The sequence below is a fragment of the Megascapheus bottae genome, chromosome 2 (genome assembly GCF_031878675.1).
Source record: "Megascapheus bottae isolate mThoBot1 chromosome 2, mThoBot2.hap1, whole genome shotgun sequence".
Taxonomy (NCBI): Eukaryota; Metazoa; Chordata; class Mammalia; order Rodentia; family Geomyidae; genus Megascapheus; species Megascapheus bottae.
The window spans coordinates 53,900,949-53,922,633 of record NC_143510.1 but is presented as its reverse complement, the minus strand read 5'-3'; the positions used below and the strand labels follow the sequence as shown (position 1 = coordinate 53,922,633).

At 45.3% G+C, this 21,685-nt stretch overlaps 1 protein-coding gene across 4 annotated transcripts in view; it reads right to left on the bottom strand.

Moving 5' to 3' along the window:
* Positions 1-2,556: 2,556 nt before the first annotated feature.
* The window catches only part of Kif5a (kinesin family member 5A), a 33,309-nt gene continuing 14,180 nt past the window's right edge, over positions 2,557-21,685 (bottom strand). Inside the window, exons 10-29 of one of the 4 annotated variants that reach the window (XM_090327609.1) lie at positions 21,406-21,554; positions 21,133-21,281; positions 20,666-20,841; positions 18,699-18,767; positions 17,949-18,155; positions 17,512-17,658; positions 15,734-15,922; positions 15,296-15,413; positions 14,872-14,936; positions 14,659-14,780; positions 14,218-14,319; positions 12,839-12,899; positions 12,535-12,606; positions 12,264-12,368; positions 8,615-8,831; positions 8,244-8,397; positions 7,565-7,647; positions 6,827-6,854; positions 6,247-6,359; positions 5,011-5,170 (exon numbers count right to left, since the gene is read on the bottom strand). In XM_090327609.1, coding sequence (XP_090183735.1) covers positions 6,281-6,359; positions 6,827-6,854; positions 7,565-7,647; positions 8,244-8,397; positions 8,615-8,831; positions 12,264-12,368; positions 12,535-12,606; positions 12,839-12,899; positions 14,218-14,319; positions 14,659-14,780; positions 14,872-14,936; positions 15,296-15,413; positions 15,734-15,922; positions 17,512-17,658; positions 17,949-18,155; positions 18,699-18,767; positions 20,666-20,841; positions 21,133-21,281; positions 21,406-21,554 — 2,292 coding nt within the window. In that variant the 3' untranslated portion in view covers positions 5,011-5,170; positions 6,247-6,280. Of the gene's footprint in view, positions 5,171-6,246; positions 6,360-6,826; positions 6,855-7,564; positions 7,648-8,243; positions 8,398-8,614; positions 8,832-12,263; positions 12,369-12,534; positions 12,607-12,838; positions 12,900-14,217; positions 14,320-14,658; positions 14,781-14,871; positions 14,937-15,295; positions 15,414-15,733; positions 15,923-17,511; positions 17,659-17,948; positions 18,156-18,698; positions 18,768-20,665; positions 20,842-21,132; positions 21,282-21,405; positions 21,555-21,685 lie in introns of all 4 variants that reach the window. The other 3 variants (XM_090327611.1, XM_090327602.1, XM_090327607.1) reach the window with 3 other exon arrangements.

Below are 21,685 nucleotides of genomic sequence, written 5' to 3'. Positions count from 1 at the left end.
GTGCGCCTGCGCAGTGTATGGGCTCACCTGGCCCGGAGCTGGACTGCGGGGACCCGGTTCTCAGAGCGGCCCCGCACCCGCACGCGGTGCGGACCGCCCTCCAGGGGGCGTAGGTGGGGCCTGGACCAGTCGGACCCGCCCCCAGGTCAGGGACATTTCTGCTGACAAGTCACCGCCTTCCGGTTTTGCTTAGCTTCTGAGTAACGGTGCCAGGAAAAACGCAAAAGTGTTTTCTCTTTTTTCCCCCCCTCCTTTTCTCTTTTTTCTTGCTTATGCTCCAGTTCCTTTTTTTTTTCTTTTTCTTTCTTTATCTATTCAGCAAGTATTTATTCAGCATTTGTCCCCAATACTGTTCTATTAATATTATTGTTCTTAAAGTCGTTACACCAAGGGGTTATGAATATGTTTCTTGATCAATGTCACCCCTTCCATTGGATTCCTCCACTGTCTCCCTCCTGTCGCCACCCTCAAGTTATGTAGTTCATTTTTTACATAAAGTACATTGAATATTATTGGTTGTGCTTGCTTACCCTTCCTCCATTTGTGTGCCATCCCCCCCCCCACACACATACACATATTTTTGGCAGCTTATTTTCTCCAAACCAGAAGATAAAAGAGTTCTTGCTCCTTAGGAGTTCAGAGTCTAAAGGCACTGGGCTGGCCAAGCAGAATGTTTCAATATTAGATTCAATTTTGGATCGTAGCAGAGCTGTGTATGGGACAATGATAAGGACACACGAAAAAGGGAAGTTCAACTGGTGGCTACAGCCTTCAAAGATCTTGGAGATTGCTGGGTATGGAAAGCTGGGTGGAGTCCAGGACCAGGGAAGCATGCAAAAACGATTCTGTTTTCAGTAGGCATAAGTAGTCAGGTCATTCTGGAACCTGAGAACCACTGGGAAGAGACAAGACTTAGAGAAGGTAGGCACAGATGCAGATTCTATCTGTGTGGTTTTAATCTATTTTGTATAATTACAGAAGTGCCATTCGTTGCCTGGGGGTGAAGGGGGACTAGTGTTGGAAAAGTCCATGCACAAAAGTTAAACTAAGACAGTGGCTGGTGGATTGGGAGAAGAAGACAGCATCTAATGATATATTTCAATTTTGTTGTTGTTGTTGGTGGTGGTGGTGGTGGTCATGGTGCTTGAACTCTGGAACTGGGTGCTGTCCCTGAGCTCTTCAGCTCAAGGCTATTGCTCTACTTGAGCCACAGTGCCACTTCCTCTATTTTAATATTGATTTAGAAAATTCACTGTATTTGTGGAGTTTAAGGGGAAAGGGAGATATTGAGAGTCTCAGATTCTAGGTTAAAGTAAGGGGAGACAGTGATCACTTGGAAAAGTGTAGAGTTGGAGAAAAGATGAATTCAGTTTGAAACCTGTTCAAGACACGAGAGCGAGTGGACATATGGGGTCTTGAGCTCATCAGAGTGTTCTGGGCCGGTGGATACTGAATTAAGGGTTGTTAAGGAATCTGTGGGTATGGATGACATTTCCCAGTAAGAGCAAAAAAAGAACCAAGGGCTGAATTCTGTGGTAGAGCATTGTTTAAGAGGTTGGTATAGCCAGCAGTGGAGGTACACACCTACAATCCCAGCACTCATGAGGTGGAAACAGGGAACTGCAAGGTTGTTGTGAGACTAGCCTGAGCTATACACACAGACTCTGTCAGGGGAAGGGGGAAGGTAAAGGAGCCAAGGAAGGCTCAGAAAGGGAGGTTGGAGGTCACAGAAACCCAAGCAATAGTTTCAAGAAGGAAGGGTAAAGAACAGGGAGGGATAAAGCAAATCAAGAGCTGAAAATGTGTTCTTGTTTGGTAACAGGTATTTTTTGGAAAAGCACTTTGTGCAGAATAAGAACCAGATGGAGGTGGGCTGAGCAATGGGAGGTAAGGAAGTACAAATAGAAGCTAGGCACTTGGATAGAAGCCTGTGTTCCAGCACTCAGGGGACAGAGACAGGAAGACTTGAGCTTGAGTCCAGCCTTGGGGTAGGGACTGTTGACACATAGGAGAGGAAAGTAACAGACACTAGTCAGATGTTGGTCTGGGTTAAAATGAAGAGAACAAGATTACAATGTTGATATCTACCTATGGTGAAATGGTATAATAATTGATAGGATAAATATATGAAAGTATTTGTATATGTTAATGAGGTAAACCAATGTACATTGGCATGAACGTTTTCAGGATATGCTGTCAAGTGGGAAGAATATTTAAGTATGTGGAGAAATATCTAGAAGGATATATATTGCATTGCTAATTGTTGGAAAAGGAGTAAGATTGGGGAGGGATAAAGAATTGCAAGCTGGGTGCTGGTGGCTCATGCCTGAAATCCTAGCTAATGGAGAGGCTGAGATCTGAGTATCACGGTTCAAAGCCAGCCTGGGTAAGAAAGTCCATCAGACTCTTATCTCCAATTAGCCACCAGAAAACAGGAAGTGGCACTGTGACTTGAAGTGGTAGGGCATTAGCCTTGAGCAAAAGAGCTCAGGGACAGCACACAGGCCCTGAGTTCAAGCCCCACAACCCAAAACAAAGATTTGCAACAACACAGGGTCATCACTGAATTTATTTTATTTTAAAGGTATCTATGTACATCAAGTAAATACACACTTAAATTTGTGCAGTTGGTTTGTCTTCCACGCTGGCATGCAATAATTTGGCAGATGTGAGTGGGCAGGCCCAGAGCCTCTTGTGGGGACCTAGGCTTTCTGAAAGGGATGTGGCCAATACAAGGAGCAGGAACAAGAAGAGGATGTAGTTAGTGTGAAGCTTCTGGCCAAGGGTTTATATATGTGCGTGTGTAATTTCTTACTGATCTAACGAACTGTATTTTCCTTACATCTTGTAAAGAGAATGCTACTCGCTCAGTGTCACCTCTCTTCCTCTGCTCTGTATGTTCACATTCTCCTACATGTTTTTTCTTTTTCCTTACATGTTTTGTTTGAAAGAATCGTTGGGTGGCATGATTACATAAAACCACTAGATCCTGAGGTTCCTGCTGGCAGCTGCTAGTGCAAGTCCACAGGTAAGCTGGCATCTTCCTTCTTTTCCCATTGGGTCTGGAGACTCCTCTTTCCTATGAACTGTGGCTTTAGGTTAGAGAAGTCAGATTCAATGCTCTCCTTGGAGCAGGGGTTTTCAGATCCCTCGGGGTCTCTTGGGAATTTTCTAGAGCACCTCAACCAATGGAGCATTTTCCACTAGTCTTCTCCCCACAAAAAAGAAACTAAAAAAAATGCAAACTTACACAGGTTTGCATTATTTTACCTTTTTTGGAGAGGAGCATTATTTTAATTTTGTTTGTTTTTGCAGTAGCAGAGATCAAGAAGCCTTGCACATGCCAAACATGCTAGGCACTCTACCACTGAGCTATGTCTATCTAGCCCTAACTTTGTTTTTATATCTGGGTTCTATGAAAGATTTGTTTTGAGAGCTGGGTGCATGGCGTACGTGGTAGAGTACTTTTCTAGCAAGGAGGCCCTGAGTTCACTCTCCAGTACCACAAAAATAGATTTATTTGAAAGATATTTGAAAAAATCACCACTATGGATTTATTCTACACCCCTCTGGTATTTTTTTTTCTTCCAGAATATCTCCTTAATGGCTGAAAGAGACCCAGCAGGTAACAAAATCAGGACTCTTTGCCTTAAAGAGACATGGACAACTCTGATGCAAATTTACCATCTGGCACTCACATGAAACTTCCTTTTCTACCCTAGAAGAAGCTAGGTAATGGGTTTTCCTGGAGGACCCTGGTCTTCTATACTAGTAAGACTTGGTATCTGGACTTTATGTCTTGGTTTGGGATGGTTAGTGACCTTCATCCCTGCAGTTACCTGGAAACCCATCATACCAAGTGAAGGAAAGGACCGGCTGGAATTAAAGCAACAGTCCTATTAACCACGGGAGAGGGAGGCACATGGGCTGAGAATAGCTCAGGGAACAGCCCTGGGGCCCAGCCTTTAGGTTCCACCACCTCAGGAAAATGTGTTCTGCCCCTTTCTTTAAAGTGCACTTAGTACCAGATGGAGACATTACAGAAAGGAGTCTTGGGGTAAAAAATAAGTGGACTAGGGAAAAGCCAAGCTCCAACTTGTAAGGAAGGCATCTGGAGGGAGCTATTTTACCAATGAATTGGAAGCCCCAAACTAGGAAGAACACGCAGCCCAATATGGGAGAAAGGGAACCAGCTCATGGCTTCAACCTGAGGGCACCATAACAAAGACACATAGCTATTTCCCAGCCTGTTTACCCACCTCAGACCCAAGGAGTCAATCATTTTGACCACATTTACCTTTAACTATCACCACAGACAATGAGCAGCCATTTATCATACTATGGGAAGGGATCTATCTCCTCCATTCTTTCAAAGCATTTTAAATGAACTCTGAGTTCAGATCATGAGATCTGGGATAGAGAGTATCAAAATGGACTTGAGGACTGGAAGAATGGCTCAGTGGTATCCTGCCAGCCTAGCAGGCAGGAGACCATGAGTTCAAATCCCAGTACTGCCCTCCCCCAAAATAGGGGAGGACTTGGATGAGAAAAGGAAAGGTCTCTAGCAATCCATGTTCTCAGTCCAAGGGAAAACAGGAAGAGGGAGACAAACAGCAGACATCTGCAAACCCTAGACTCAGGGGAGTGGCATGTGAAGAAAATTATATGTCCTGTGCTATATGTGAAAGAGGCGGGAGGATCTATATGTTTTCTTAAGATGCTGAGACATTCTTCTGCTTAAGGCTTTGTATGTGCATGTGTGTATATGTGTGCATGTGCGTGTGCATGTGAGAGAGAAGGATTTGCAGCCTTCTAGCTCCCATTTCTCCTTCATCATCTTGTGACCTCAGTGACTAACACCATTTAGTGTGAGAGACGAGTATATGAGGGAAAGAAGAAACTGTCCCCTCTATCCTCCCTAGTGCCCCAAACGAGGAGGGCAAACTATGCTTAGAAATTGCTAAATATATTATCAGATACTTAGTAGGACAGAGAGAGGAGAGACATAGCAGCAGCTTCTGATATATAGATACAGAATACAAAGAAAGACCGAGTAAGTAAGAGAAGACATCAAACAGTACAGTCCAACAACAGGGGCTGAGGAGGGAGTTAGTATCAGAGACCACAGGTTTTGCAGCATGCTGAAAGAGGCCTTAGTTCCTCTTAGAAACTGGGAAAGAAAGAAACAGAGAAAAAGAGTATGAGGAGCTAGCATGAAGTCTACCTGCTACATAGAAACAGGTGGCCTATGTTCACACTTTGGTTAATAGTTTTTTCCCCATTAATACCAATATTAGCGTGCCCTTCCCAGCCCACTCAGTTGTCTAGCTCCTGATCCTCCACCCTGAATCTAACCTACGACCTCCCTCCCTTTCCCAATTCTCTGTTTCTCCTGCATTTCTGCTTGTGCATGCTTGACCTGCTCTCCTGGACTCCCCCTGGAAAGGGAGCTTGAGTGCAGCCCAGCAAGAAATTAGCCAGGTTATCTCATTTCTAGTTATCCAAGGATCCAAAGTAAATAACAAGATAATTTCATCATCCAGTTCTAAAGCAACATAGGGAGGATCTTGGTGACAGGAAAACCAGGAAGGTGCCTGTGTGTCAGAGGAGAGGCTCTGGGGACGATAGTTGGAGGGTGAGGAGATTGGAGGTGGTGAAATAGCTATTTTCCACCACTACTGAACAACAGAGAGCTGGGTGTGCTGTCACTGTGGCCAGAGGGACAAGCAGGTAGACAACATGAAGCATTTCCTAAGGTTTTTGGTGTCATAATGCAGATATAAGGCAGATAGGATATCTTTGCAAGAATAAGTACAGCACCAATTTTACTGGAGGTGTTTTAGTTCAGAAAATCTCTATCTACCCAAGATTACTTTAGTGTGGAGGTAGAGGGAGAGTTGGGATGATCTCCCAGGGTTTCCTGTGTCTAATGTTTGGGACCCATGTGTGGCTATAAATAAAGAGCTGCTCTTGCTCACTTCTTTTGACATGTGGCAGTGCCCCCTAGTGGCAGAAAGCAGAAAGCTCACTATAATAGCCACAGGGAAAGCCCTTGGAGGTCAGTGTCCAGATCACAAAGGACAGCACAGATGCAGTCCCCAGCAAAGGGATGCAAGAGTCGAAGGATAAATATATAGCAAATGTTTTGAGATGGCTAAGGAAAATAAATAGAAGCAGGGGAACCAAAGAGGCTGTGGGCAACAAATGAGGCTCCTGGGACCAGTCAGGGAAAGCACTTGGAGCTACCTGAAAATGCAGGTATGTAGCCTTCGCTGGGAGATTAGCTGGCTGCTGTCTCTTGGTGGAGAGGGAAATGCTTGGCCTGGTCCTCAGCCTCATAACCACATGGCAGATCACTCCTGAAGAAAAAGACACATCATGCTATGCACAAACAATTAACTAAAAGCATTTCTGTCCTGGTCACTGCTCTGAGCATTCCTGTGAGATAACCCAAAGGGCAGTGCTGGGACCATGCGTGCTTTCTGGGGAAATTGGGAGACACAAGGCCAGAGGGCTAGAAAGGACTAGACCAAGGTCACAAAGTGCCCAAAAGTAGGAGAGAAACTGTTATCAGATGTCCATGGCATGTTGCTCCATACCCCCAAACTAGAATGAGGAGAGGCTGGGAAGGGATGGGAGGACAGGATAGAGCACTGCACCAAGCTACGAGAATGTTTGAGAGTTTCTGGACAATCCACGGGTGGCAAGAATGATTCTCATTTCCTTCTCCCTTCCCCCAAAAAATTCCAAGGAAGGTCTAAGTAGGGCACGAGGGAAGCTTAAATATTTTTGCTAGCCCCACCCAGAGAACCCAAGGGTAGTGTACCTATTGTCGTTGATATCTGTGGCATTTCCTGAAAGATCATTGAGAACAGAGGGTTAGAAGAAGAAAGGCAGCTGGGTGTTAGAAATGGTCTCCCCAGACCCTCTCCCAACCTAACCCCTCAGAGAAACAAGCTAGCACCCTCTCCTCCTTTACCCAACACTGCACCATTGTTTGTTTTCTTTCTTTCTTTCTTTTTGTGAGTCATGGGGTTTGAACTCAGCCTGAGTGTTGTCCCTGCGCTCTTTATCCCCAAGCTACCACCTTCCCTTGAGCCAAGCCCCACTTCCCATTTTCTAGAGGTTAATTGGAGATAAGAGTCTCAGGTCCTTTTGTGCCCGGGCTGGCTTTGAACCTTGGTCCTTAGATCTCAGCCTCCTGAGTAGCTAGGATTACAGGCATGAGCCACCGTGCCCAGCCTTTTTTTTTTTTTTAAAGAGAAAGCTTTCCAAACTCATCACTAAGAAGAGAGGGGTAAAGGCAGGAAAAGTAAGAGTTGGAGACCTGAAGGAATGGGCATAGGTCTTTTTACTTGTTTGTTTTGGGAACAAACCCAGGACCCCATGCATGTCAGGCAAATGCTCTACCACCAAACTGTAGCTTGTACCTGTATCTTCTTATCTGAAGCCCTGACACACTAGGAAAGTTTGGTTAGTGTAAATGAGGGTTACTTACTTTCCTTATAATGCTCAATTTTCCCTGAGTATCCCAAAGACTGGATTGCCCATCTCTGTCACTCACCATTGTCCATGTTGGCCTTCTGGTAGGAAGCCAACGGGCCGCCAGAGGATGTGGCTCCACTGCTGGTACAGGAGTTAGCAAAGCTGGATGGAGTAGAGAGATGTAGCAGAAGTTGAGAAAAGAGTGAGAAGCAAAGCTACTTAGGAAAGTAACTGTCCGTGTGTGTGTGTGTACCAGTACTGGAGCCAGTACTGTTCCTTAGCTTTTTTTTTTTTTTTTTTTTTTGCCAGTCCTAGGCTTGAGCTGAGGGCCTGAGCACTGTCCTTGGACTTTCTCAAGGCTAGAGCTCTACCACTCGAGCCTCAGCACCATTTCCAGCTTTTTTTCTATGTAAGTGGTACCAAGGAATCGAACCCGGGTCTTTGTGTATGCCAGGCAAGCACTCTACCACTAGGCCAAACTCCCAGTCCTGTTCCTTAGCTTTTACACTCAAAGCTGGAGCTCTACCACTTGAGCCACAGCTCCATGTTTGGCCTTTTGGTGTTTAAATGGAGGTAAATCTCACACTTTTTTTGAACTGTCATTTTCACGTCTCAACTTTCTGAGTAGCTAGGATTTCAGACATGAACCACCAGTGCCAGCAGTCACTAAATCTTAACCAACCATTGATACAACACTGTGCCTTCTGGGGTCCAGACGCTGTGGGCTGGGACTCCAGCCTATAGCCATAATCACTTACTACATGTCTGATGTGGAGCTAGGTGCTGGCTGCAGGTACAAGTTCTGGTAGTTCTGGAAAAGGTTGTTGGTGTAGCTTATGCACTCGGGGCTCCGGGTGCCATAGGGGTTGGTGGGTGAAGACGCAGGATAGTGGCCAGGACGAACAGGTTTGGCTGTGAAAGAGAAGAAATGACCATGAGGAGGTTGTTGGTGACACTAGTCCCCGAGGTCATTTGTCTAGGGCCAAACCAAATTGCTTGTCAATGAACTCATTCCTTTTTTGGGTGGCATAGGAGAATCAGGAGCTAGAAGAAATAATCTAGTGGTTTAGCTGTCAGGATTTGCTGATCTTGCCCCAGGTGAGCATCCCACCTGCTGACACTGACTCACCAATCTGGGCAGAATGGCCTCGCTTGCCGGAGCTCTTGTACCGCACAGCCTCCTTGATGCGGTCCACCTCCTGCTGGTATCGACGTTTGTCTTTCATGGCGCCCTCCTTGGCCTCCTTCAGTGCACCCTCCAAGGCCTTAACTCTCTCAGCCGTAGCCCTAAGTCGTTTTTCCAATTTAGGAAGCTCACAACGCAGATCTGCATTGTCACGTACCAACTGTCAGGTAAGTGAAACAGAAGAAGTCAAAAGAGAAGCAAGGAACCCAAGAGAGTCATTAGGGGAGATTGGAGTGGGAGGCGGAGAGGGCAGGAGAGAGAACAAAGAAAAATCAAGAGTCAGAGAAGACATCATTTCCTAGAGAAGCCTTGTGCCCTTCATAATGTGCTGGTCTATCCAGCTCTCTCCTTTCTGTATCATTTTCTAGGCATATTTTCTGCATCATCTCTAACTATAACTCTAGAACTCTTGTACTAAAGCCCTGTCGTAGTTTCCATGTAGCCTGGATACTCCCCTCCGCCACATCTCACAATTCATCCACCTCACAATACCTCACAGTACTGGAGCTTGAACTAGAGATAACGTTTCATGAACTTTCCTTCCTTAGCCTGGCTTTCAACTATGACTCTCAGGTCTCAGTCTGGAGCAGCTAAGACTACAAGAGTGACCCACCAGTGCCTGCCTCAACTTTACTGGCTCATGCTTGCTCAATGCCTGGCTCCATGCTTTACTGTCATGTTAGTTTCCTTTGATTGGTAACAGAGCTGTAGCCCTGGCTATTAAGATTCTGTTAACTGAGAAGCTTTCTCTTTTTCCTTCTTGATCTGTGTCTGTTGGGTCTGCTGAGTTCTCTGTCTTTTTTGTTCTTTTTTGTACTTTGTCCTTTTATCCTCTGTACTTTTAAGAGTTTAGCACTAAGAGCAGAAGCTTCAATGAGGGAGGGGGAAAAATGAAGGCACTTTTTTTTTTTAGCAGTTTAGGTTTGAACTCAGGGTTTTAAGCTTGCTTGCTTGCTAAGCTAGCATTATACCCCTGGAGCCATGCTCCCCAGCCCTATGGCTTATTCATTTACTCATTCATTCATTCATTTTGGCTGTGGGGCTTGAACTCTGGGCCTGGGCACTGTCCTAAGCTTTTCAGCTCAAGGCTACCACTCCACCACTTGAGCCAGAGTGCCACTACTACTATTACTACTTCTTTCCTTCCTTCCTTCTTTCTTTCTTTCTTTCTTTCTTTCTTTCTTTCTTTCTTTCTTTCTTTCTTTCTTTACTTTCTTTCTTTTTTTGTGGGTCATGGGGCTTGAACTCTGGGCCTGGTTGCTGTCCCTGAGCTCTTCAGCTCAAGGCTACTGTCCTACCCTTGAGCCAAGCCCCACTTCCCATTTTCTAGAGGTTAATTGGAGATAAGAGTCTCAGGTCTTTTTGTGCCTGGCTTTGAACCTTGATCCTCAGATCTCAGCTTCCTGAGTAGCTAGGATTGCAGGTGTGCACCACCGCATCGGCTTCACTTCTTGTTTTCTGGTTATTTGGAGATAAGAGTCTCGAAGACCTCCACGTCCAGGCTGGCTCTGAACTGCAGTCCTCCGATCTTAGCCTCCTGAGTAGCTAGGAACACAGGCATGAGCCATTGGTGTCCAGCATTCTCTTTAAAGAGAATTTTAACATGCATTTGGATAGAGCGGTAAAGCAAACATACAGGAATGAAAATAGAATGGCACAATTGATTGCAAAGATTTTGTTTGAATTTTTCCATAAGAAATTCAATTTTTTATAAGGAAATGGAAACAAAAGATGTCAGTAAAGCCTTCTGCAGGCCCAGATAAACGAATCTGTGTCAGTTTTGTGGTTTTTAATTATAAAACAGATCCACTGAGTATTGACTCTACTGGCTGAGCATGACACTGGGAGTAAAAGAAGCTGAAGTCTAAGCAGAATTTACAGAAGACTTGAGAGAAAGGGAATGATGTTTTGGATTGAAGTTTCTTTCAGGACTCAAAAGAGCTATCTGACAGAGGGCTGAACCTGTCTCATGGCTCTGCTCTTTAGTACTATAGTACAGGTGCTCCTGGCATGCATAGTCAAGTGATTGTGCACCCATCTCTTATTCCCACAACTCCTCGGGACTGCCCTTCTGTCCTTCTTCCATCTCTTCAGTCCATACCTATGGAACTCAGTTATTCAGCTAAAGAAGCCACAAGGAAGGGGACAGAATAGCAGCTATACACAGGGTTCTAACTAGCCCCAACCAGACAGGCTGGTTGGGCCACCGGGAGGACACCATTTAACATTTAGAAGCCTGTCCTCAGGCCTAGGAAAATAGAATTCTCTCTACAAGAGAGAATTTCTTTGTTTTCCCACCTTCCAGCTCAGGCTAAAATCTGACATTAGTATCCCTCCTCCTCCCCTTTCCTCCCTCCCCCCCCCACAACATCCCTGCTTGGTGCTGGTGATTGAACCCAGAGCCCAAATTTTATTTTTTATTATCGGGAAAATGTATAGAGGGATTATAGTTACATTTGTCAGGAAGTAGGTGCATTACTTCTCAAACATTGATACCCCTTCTCGTATTTTTTCTTTTGGGCCAGTCCTAGGGCTTGAACTCTGGGCCTGAGCACTGTCCTTGGGCTTTCTTAATGCTAGAGCTCTACCACTTGAGCCACAGCACCATTTACGGATTTTTCTTTTCTTTTTTCTTTTTTTTTTTTTTTTTGCCAGTCCTGGGCTTGAGCTCAGGGCCTGAGCACTGTCCTTGGACTTTCTCAAGGCTAGAGCTCTACCACTTGAGCCTCAGCACCACTTCCGGCTTTTTTTTTCTATGTATGTGGTACCGAGGAATCGAACCCGGGTCTTCGTGCATGCTAGGCAAGCACTTTAACCACTAGGCCAAACTCCCGGCCCCATTTACGGATTTTTCTGTGTGTGTGTGTGTGTGTGTGTGTGTGTGTGTGTGTGTGTGGTACTGAGGAATCAATCCTGGGTCTTTGTGCATGCTAGGCAAGCACTCTACCACTAGGCCAAACTCCCGACCCCATACCTTCTTACGTTTTTGTCCCCGTTTCCTCTTTCCACCCCCTCCCCAGAGCCCAAAAATTTTGAGAAGGGTAAATAGGCATGGAACAAAGAATAGGTAAACATAGGAGTGAATATGATAGAAAGGAAGAAGTAGAGCTGGGTGCTGATGGCACAGTCCTAGCTACTTCAGAGACTGAGATCTGAGCAGTCATTTTCAAAGTCAGCCAGACAGAAAAGATTGTGAGACTCTTATCTCCAATTAACCAGCTAAAAGCTAGAAGTGGAGCTATAGCATAAGTGGTAGACTGTCCTTCAATGAAAAAAAACAAGTGAGAGCATGAGGCCCTGAGTTCAAACCTCAGTACCAGAAAGAGAGAAAAAAAGTGTGTGTGTGTGTGTGTGTGTGTGTGTGTGTGTGTGTGTGTGTGTGTGTGGAGAGAGGGAAAGAGAGAGAGAGAGAGGAGACAGAGATAGAGAGAGACTGAGAGAGGAAGAAGAAAAAAGGAATTGGTAGAGAAAGTAAAAGAAAAAGGTAAGGAAATCATGAACTAATTTTTCCTGAATCTCAGGAGCCTGTGCAGATTTGAGAGTTTTAGGGACCAGGCCTCAAGATTCTCTTGGCCCTTTTCTGGACTCTTACCTGTTTGTGAACCTTTGTAAGTTGTTCCAAGTTGTTCTCAAGAAAGGAAATCTTCTGTTTTTGGGAGTGAATCCCCCCACTGTCCTCGGGCTCCATTTCTGCACTCTGTGTGGAGACAAAGGGAAAGATATGTCTGTCCCGAGATTAAACAGCTCTCTGCCCCCTTCTCCAAAGCCAAGCTAAACCAGTCCCATACAAGGCAGCAGGGCTAGAGAAATCTGAGGAAGAGAAGAAAGTATGGGGCTGCTAAGACCCTAAGGATAACACTCACTTTCTTGACTCGAGTCGTGACGTCTTGAACGAACAGCTTGCGAAGGTTGTGGAGGGTCTGGAGTTCCCGGGCCTGGAAAAAAGGGTGAAATATTATGGCTAGCCTAATATCTACCTTCTCCTTCTCAAATGACTGGAACCTTTGGTTTTATACAGTCAAGTGAGCCACCCAGGAAAAGATGTATCCTGATTATACAACAGACTAACTACAAAGGCAAGAGGAATGACAACTGGAAGGAATGGGGGTGACAGCATGGAAAGCCCTCCCCTGTCCTGTTTATGTGGCACGGAGGGAAACCACTCACAACTGTCTCCTCCAGCCCCTTGAGGTCCTGCTTGGACTGCTCATGTCGCTCGTACAGAAATCTGCAGGAAGAGAAATATGGAGTAAGGAAACAGAAAATCTCTGCGGATTCTTCTTTCTTTCCTTCCTTCTTCCATCCTTTTTACTCAGATTTTACTAAGATTTGTCATATAATCCACTCATGCTTACTGTGTAATAACTAAAAAAGAATCTTAAAAAGAGAGCTGAGTTTTCTACTATTTATGGATTCATCTACTAGATGTCCATCTTTGTAAGTCCTTATGTATTTTTTTTTTTTTTGGCCAGTCCTGGGTTTGAGCTCAGGGCCTGAGCACTGTCCTTGGACTTTCTCAAGGCTAGAGCTCTACCACTGGAACTTCAGCACAACTTCCGGCTTTTTATTTTTTTGGTATGCGGTACCAAGGAATCGAACCCAGGTCTTTGTGCATGGTATGCAAGCACTCTGCTACTAGGCCAAACTCCTAGCCCTTGTTTTTCTCTTTTTTGAGACAGGGTGTTGGCTTTGTAGCCCAAGCTGCCTTTGAATTCACAATCCTTCTGCCTCAGCCTCCCTGTTGCTGGCATGATAGGCATGAACCACTGTGCCTGGTTTATAAAGTATTTTCTCTGTGCATATGTAAATACATATATACATTCAAATTTTCATGGGACCATTATCATAGTTTCAAAACCTGCTTGTTACACTGAATATCAAAAGCGATTTTTTGTCCATGTCAGCTAATATTCTGTCGCAGTCATTCCTAATGGTTTTCCATTTTCTTTCTCTTCCTCTCTTCCTTCCTTGTTTTCCCTTTCTTTATTCTCCTTCTTTCCTTCCTCCCTCTCCCTTCTTCTCTCTTCTTTCTTTCTTGCTCTCTCTCTCTCTTTCTTTCTTTCTTGTGTGTGGTCATGAGGCTTAAACTCAGGGCCTGGGCACTGTCTTTGAGCTCTTTTTGCTTAAAGCTAGTCTCTTAGGGATTTTTCTGCCTGGGCTGGCTTCGAACCACAATCCTCAGATTTCACCCTCCTGAGTAGCTAGGATTACAGGTCTGAGCCACCCATGCCCAGTGTGTCCCTTCATTTCCCTTTTCTTTCCTTCCCCTTCCTTTTCTGCATCCCCTCTCCTTTTCTTCCTTTTCTTTCCCTCTCCTCCACAAGATTTCACTAGATAGCTCAGGCTGGCCTTAAACTCACAATCCTCTTGCCTCAGGCTCCTGAGTGCTGAGATTATAAGCAGGTACCACCACAGGTAGCTTGATGGTCTCTCTTTTTTCCTTCCCTATTTTATCTGTTTGCTTCATGGCTACAAATGTGTCTTGCCTCTGCAACTGTGTCCATAAGGCAGTTTTGAGCTTATGTGGCAGCAAATCCCTCACTCACGTCAGCTCTTGAAGCTTGGCACTCTTCTCATGCTCTTCACTCTTCAGCTTCTCATAGTCAGCCTGAAGCTTCTCCAGCTCTAACTGAAGCTTCTGGTTCAAGCTACAGAGAGTCAGGGACATTGGAGAGAAACAGCTGTTAGTGAGCAGGAAAGGAGCGCCAGCCCCTCAAACATCTGCTTTCTTCTTGAATGAGTGAGTCCAGTTAAAATGGACTAATCTCCCTTCAGGTATCAGGAACAGACACAAGTGACTGTGACAGTAAGGCACCCTGAGCACTCCAATTATGAGACACTGGTGTCTCCTGAACAACTTGGACTACAATATTTGTAGCATTGTTGAGGGAATAGCACTTGGAAGTTAAAGATGCAGGCAGATCATTTGAGTCAGTACAATGGGGTGAGAGGAGCCAGTGGGCACTGGAGCCATCGGGGACTCTTACTCTTTGAGCTCATCAATAGTCTTCTGCTTCTCGTTGATCTCATCCCGGAGCCGGGCCAGCTGCCTGTGATGGGCCTCCCGGTGACTCTCCATCTGCAGCTCCAGGGCCTTCTGCAAACAACCCTACTCCAAGCTCAGAGCCAGACTCCAAAACAGGAGTTCTGTGAAGGCCAGGATAGCCCCTACCCTGCCGCATCCCTTTGTCCCCACTCACCTTTACTTCATCTGCATCCTGTGTATCAGGCTCCTTGTCCTTCAGGGCCACTTCGTGCACAGTTTCTAAATGGAAGAGGGGAAGACATTTAACATTAGTCCTACCTCCTTCAGAAAGAACCTCACATTGTGTCCAGAGCTCCAGGCAGAGCAGGGGCTGGGTGATAGGGATATTCTCCTTCCTTGGCCAGAACAGTGCAATTTGACACAGCAGGGATAGAAAACAAGGGAAGGTTTGTGGTTCACAATGTGAACTAGGAAAAGTCTGGCTAAAAAGCATGTGATTGGCACCTATGATTCAGGTTGATGCTTTGGGTAAGTGACTATTGGGTGATTTCCTGTGATGTTAGTGACTACCCCCCTATCACTCCCCATCCGCTCTGGGATCTTAAATCCCCTAGGATGTGGGTCTAAGAAGGCCTCACCCTGGGCTTGCAGCTTGGCCAGCTCATCACTCAGGGAGTCATAGGACTCTTCCAGGTGCCGCTTCTTCAGCTCCACACTCTGCATGTACTCTGTAAGGGAGCGGATCTTGGCCTCATGCTGGTGGAAGAAGGATGGTGAGAAAAGAGATGAGTCAAACTCCAGCTCTCCTCCCAAACCCTCCCCTCCTGCTGTGACTTCCATAAAGATGGAAGGCCAGCAAACGTTACTACAGAGACTCTGGTCTCAGAGGGCAAGACCCCGGAGCTTCACTTTGTTGACCTGCACTCTCTCCAATCCCCTTCCTAGCTCTTCTGTCTTACATTTCCATTGATCCAAGAACACTGACCTAAAGCTAGCTATTAAGAGTTTTATTTATAAACACAGAGTTGCCTTCTTCCTTTCACAGGGCCCAGGGTTTCTCAACCTGAGGCACGCACCTGTGAGATGAGGAGCTGGCAGGATGAGAGCTCACGCCCGGTCACCTCCATCTTGCGATGACATTCCACCTGGAGGTTCTCCAGCTGCCGACACCGTTTGACCACGGATTTAACCTCTGATTTGATTTTGCTGATGTAGAGCCGGGCCACGGTGAATTCCTCTTCAATGGCCCCACTGATCTCCACAGGCTGAGAGTGAGTAGAGGAGGAGGAGCTGCTTCTCTGAAGTGAGGAATCTTTACCCACTCTCTCCTGCCCTCTGACTTCACTGTACACGTCTATGTGCACAGGGACTCAGGTGGGATAGGGGTGTCTGAATGATTTTTAGCATCTTCCTGTAAACTAATGTCTTACATGTAAGTGCGTTTTTTTGTACTTGCAGATCCCATCTTGAAAATATAACTAATCTGACTTTTTTTTGCCAGTCCTGTGGCTTGAACTTAGGGCCTGGGCTCTGTCCCTGAACATGTTTATACTCAAGGCTAGTGCTCTACCACTTGAGCCACAGTGCCACTTTTAACTTTTTCTGAGTAGTTTATTGAAGATGAGCATTTCACAGATGTTCCTTCCCTGGATGGCTTCTAACTGCAATCTCAGATCTCAGCCTCCGGAGTAGCTAGGCGTGAGCCACGGATGCCCCGCTGATTTTTTTTTTCCTATACCTTCTTACTCTATTGCCAAGACTAGCTTCACACTCATGATACTCCTGTCTCCACCTCACAAGTGAACTTTTCCTTTTTTTCTCTTTCTCTCCCTGCTTTTTCTTTTGTAGTACTAGAGATTGAAGTCAGGGCCTTACATTTTCTAGGTAAGCATGCTATCACTTAACAACACCCCAGTCCCTTAGTTTGTATTTTATTCTTGAGATAGGATCTTGCTAACTTTATCCAGGCTGGCATCAAACTTGAATCCTCCTTTCACTGGGATTTACAGACATGCATCACCATGTCCGTCTGACCTATTTGTTTTCTGCCAGTACAGGGGCTTAACCTCTGGGCATGGGTGCTATCTTTTAGTTTTTTTTAGTAAAAGATTTTATTATTAACACTGATTTTTGTACATGATGTTAGAAATGTCAAGTTTAACAAATAAAATTAAAATTAAGCTGAGAGTTTGTAGGTCACAGATACAAATCGATCTATATAATTTAACATTATGTCTATAGAGTATATATCCCATCATAGATTTTTATGTCTACGTAGTGGTGTCAGCCACCAGCATGCAGCTTTATGTATTTATTTATTGAGGCAGGACTTCACTGCGTTGCACAGGTAGGTCTCAAACACCTGACTCAGCTTCCTGAGTAGCTGAGACTACAGGTATACTTTCATAGACAAGCAGATGATCTACTTGATCACCTACATATGTAATTCTCCCATGCACAGATCTGCATATGTCATTATTAAGCCGTGACTCACCTCTCAATCTTGCTATAAGCATAGTTCTGTCGCTTCTTACCTGTACTTTTTAGAATGTATCTTCCCAGTTAAGTTCATGTGAATCTCTACTTGTTTACCTAAGTCTAGTCTGAAGGTATATTTCTTCTGTCTTTGAGACTGGATCTGTACAGCACAGGCTACCCTAGAACTTCCTAGGTTCTTCTAACTCAACCTCCTTAGTGCTAAGATCATAGGAATATACCATCATGCCCAGCCCTCTGGGAGAATATTTCTTGGCTCCTTGGCCTCCTCAGAAGGCCTAGATTATCTCACTTTCCCTCTCGCCCCAGTACTCAGAGCAAGAATGACCTGAATCAACTGCCATCTCTTCTCACTCACCAGCTTAATCTCCCCGTTGCCCACGATGACACTGAATTCACTCAGGTCCTTCATCAGCCCATTCAGCACCTCAGCAATTCGTTTTCGCTGGTGTCCACTGACCTCCTGAAGCCGCTGCAACTCCGACTCCAGGGACAGCATGGTAGCCTGGGAAAAGCCCCTCAGGTCATTCCCATCACCATTCTGCCCCCTCTCAGCCCAGGTAGAGGCCTTTTGTTTCATGTGTGACCCAGAGGGATTTGATGATGAACATGTAGGCCCTCCAGAAGCCCCTGGAAAAGAGAAGGGCCAGGACAGCCAAGTGCAATGATGGTGTAGAGAGAGTATGGGCAGCATGACATGCTGAACGGCAGAGGTACCAATGCCTTATGGCACTGGAAGGTAGCCGAGGAGAATCTGGGGTCAGGGAACACCTAGGCCACTGGTATGTCACTCACCACCTTCTGGGACAATTCATCCACCAGAAGCTGATTCTGCTGGCTCTTCTCTTCTACCTCCTGGGACTTCTGGTCATAGTTCACAGCCAGCTCCTCCAGGGCCTGCAGCACTTCCTTCACCTCATCCTTCGCAGCATCATTCTCCGACTGCAGGTGGCTCAGCTCCCTCTGGACCTTCTCATTGTCTCCTCGAGTGGACACCAGCAGCTTCAAAGGGGTGGGGGGGAGGAAGTGCGCTGTCAATGACCAGTTTTGTGACCCTGGGTCTGGAGGAACTGCAGCTTCCAGCATGAATCAAGAGGAAGTAGATTTTACAGTAGGCTTCATAGAAATAGGGAAATAGTGGAGATGCAAGTGGAGTTGGACCTATTATCTAAGAACATCTCAGAACATTTAAGAAGAAGGCCAGTGAAGTTTGCAGATTTCAGTTTACATGGGTGTCTAGCCTCTAAGCAGATTCCCTCTGACATCCAATTATTTACTTATTCATTCAGTCAGTCATTCATTTGTGCTGGTATTGGGACTTGACTTCAGAGCCTGCATGCTCTTATCTTTTGTACTCAAAAGGGACTTTACCGGATTGAGCCACAGCTCCACTTCTGGCTTTTGGGAGTTAATTGCAAATAAGAGTCTTGCAGACTTTCCTGCCCAGGCTCTTAAGTAGCTAGGAGTAGGTACCCTGTCTGATACCCAATTTCAAAGAAGCCTTTTGTATGCCTTTTCTGCTGGCATCCAGTCCCCTCTCATTACCTCCTCCTGATCCAGCATTTGCTGCTTGAGCTTCTCGATGAGTTGACTCTGCTGGTTGATCTCATCATCCTGTCAAAGGCAAGGGAGAAACAGTGAGAGAAGCCATATCTTCCAGTTTAGAGTTCTGGGACTTCTTTGTGTGTGGGAGGAAAGTGGGGCAGAGAAGTTCAATCCCAACAAAACTCTGAAGAGCTCATGTTTTAAGTTTGAAAACTCATATGCTAAATGAAGTCATTTTCTTGGCATTTTTCCATGACTCCAGAAAATTACTTTAAATTCCTTTCTTTTAGGAAGTTACTATAACCTTGAAAATTCAGAGCAAAAACATTTTACCTAGAAATCTTACTCAAGCACATTCCTAAGAAGCAAAGATAGTTATCTCAAGTTATTTATAATAGCAAAACAAATCCGGTAGCTGAGCACAGCAGTACATGCTCATAATCTCCACACTTAGAAAGCTGAAGAAGGAGGATGTACAGACTCAGGGCAGCCTGGGCTACACAGTGAGATACTGCTGTAAAACAAAACAAAAGAAACACACACACACACACACACACACACACACACACACACACGCACACGCACACGCAGTTTTGTAATAAGCTAATGGTTAAATATATTTTAATCAATAGAATCTTAAAACACTCATTTGAGGGCCTGGAGTTTGGCCTAGTGGTAGAGTGCCTGCCTAGCATGCACGAAGACCTGAGTTCAATACCTCGGTACCCTACATATGTAGCAAAAAGCTGGAAGTGATGCTGAGGCTCAAGTGGTAGAGCTCTAGCCTTGAGAAAGTCCAAGGACAGTGCTCAAGCCCTGAGCCCAAGCCCAGGACTGGCAAAATAAATAAATAAATTAATTAATTAATTAATTAAAAACACTCATTTGGAAATACTTCTATGCTGGGTACCAATATCTCATACTTGTAATATTAGCTACTCAGGAGCCTAAGATCTGAGGATCATGGTTTGAAGCCAGCCCAGGCTGTAAGGCTTATGAGACTCCTATCTTCACCTAATTACCAAAAACCCAGAAGTGAATCTATGGCTCAAGGGATAGAAAACTAGCCTTGAGCAAAAAATGCTAAGGGATAGCACCCAGGCCCTGAGTTCCAGCTCTAGGACACACACAAAAAGAACTTTTATGAAGAATTATTAATAAAGTAAAAAATGTTCAGGATATAATACTCAAATTAAAAATTGGATGCAAAATTACATATACAATATACTGTACATCAATTACATGGTATACACACAGATCAAAGCAAATAGTAATGACGGGTGATGAATAGTTTTAGTTTCCACCTACCTATTTTTATTTATTTTCCACATCATCAATAAGGAGAATTTGTTTAAAATCAGAATACAAACAGGAGGCATGGCTCATCAGGAAAGCAGCTGCCTAATAAGTGTGAGCCCCTGAGTTCAAACCCTAGTATTAAAAAAAAAAAAAAAAAGAGCCAGGCACCAATGCTGCATGCCTCTAATCTTGGCTACTGAAGAGGCTGAGATCTCAGATTCACAGTTTGAAGCTAGCTCAGGCAGACACTCTAAGAGACTCTTCTCTCCATTTAACCAAAAAGCAAAAAGCCAGAAGTGGAGGTGTGGCTCACACAGCAGAGCACTAGCCTTGGGTGAAAAAGCTAAAGAGGAGCACAAGGCCTTAACTTCAAGAAAAGAAAATCAGGCACCAGTGGCTCAAAAATGTAATTCTAGCTACTCAGGAGGCTGAGATCTGAAGTTTGAAGCCAACCCTGGGCAGGAAAGGCCATGAGACTCTTATCTCTGTTTAACCATCAGAAAACCAGAAGTGGAGCTGTGGCTCTAAGTGGTAGGGTGCTTGCCTTGAGCAGAAAAACTCAAGGACAACACCCGGGCCTTGTGTTCAAGCCCCATGACAAAATCAGAAAACACTGGTGCAAGCTACTTCTTTTATCCCTCACCTGGTCCCTTCTTAGCTGCTCTCACCTTGTCATCAAGCTGCTTATAGAGACGTCGGATTTCCTCCTCGTATTTCTGCCTCTCCTCCGGTGCAATGCGCACCACAATGGATGAGTTATCATTCACAGGGGTCTCCTCACAGACTTCAGCTCCCAAGGATGCATCCTCCCCCGCCAGACGCTCTGTCTCAGGCACATTCTCTCCTAATAGAGGGGCACAGCAAGAAGATGAATGGAGAAGAGAAAGCTGCATGCACAAGTCTTTCTCTCTCACCCTTCAATGCCAGACCTCCAAGTCCTTGGTATCTTGTCCAAGTAAACTTTCCACCTTTCAGGGTTGTTACCCTCTCTCATTCTGCCTCATGACTGCCTCATTGCATCCCTCCAGCAACACAGCTCCTCTTCCTGGAGACTGGCTTGGCCTTAAGTGCATCTAGATAGTGCTGCCCATAAGCCATGGCATCCCCTAACCCACCCCACCCGTGTATTACTAACCACTGCGCCACCGGCTCAGCTCAGCCTCCAGTTTGGCAATGGTCTCTTTCTGGGCCTTGGTCTTTTCCTTTTCCTTCTCATATTTCTTCTTCCACTGCTCAGCAGTCAGCTCCAGATTCACTGAGGCAGTATTCTTAATGGTCTTTGCTCTGAGTGAAGAAGAGAAATAGACGTAAGACCTATATTAGGTTTGGGGGACACTGGAAAGACAGTTGCAGGAGCTGAGGTAGGGGTCAGGCTCTAGGAATTTCCCTAGGGACCCTTGCCACTGACCGCTGCCCAAACATCAGGGTAGACTTGGTTTCCGCATCATTGTAACTAGAGGGTGAACAGCAGATGAACATGGTTGTCCTGCAGTTTCCTCCCAGAGAGTCTTGGAGAATCCGTGTCATTTTGCTATCACGATATGGAACATAGCTTTTCTGGGGCAGAAGAGAGACAATACCTCAGAAAAAGAAATTCAACAGGGAAACAAAAAGGAGAGTGGTGCTGACAGGTGGGATATGATTGGAGAAGATGCTAGAAGGTGGGGTTGGAAGGGTGAAAGGGATTA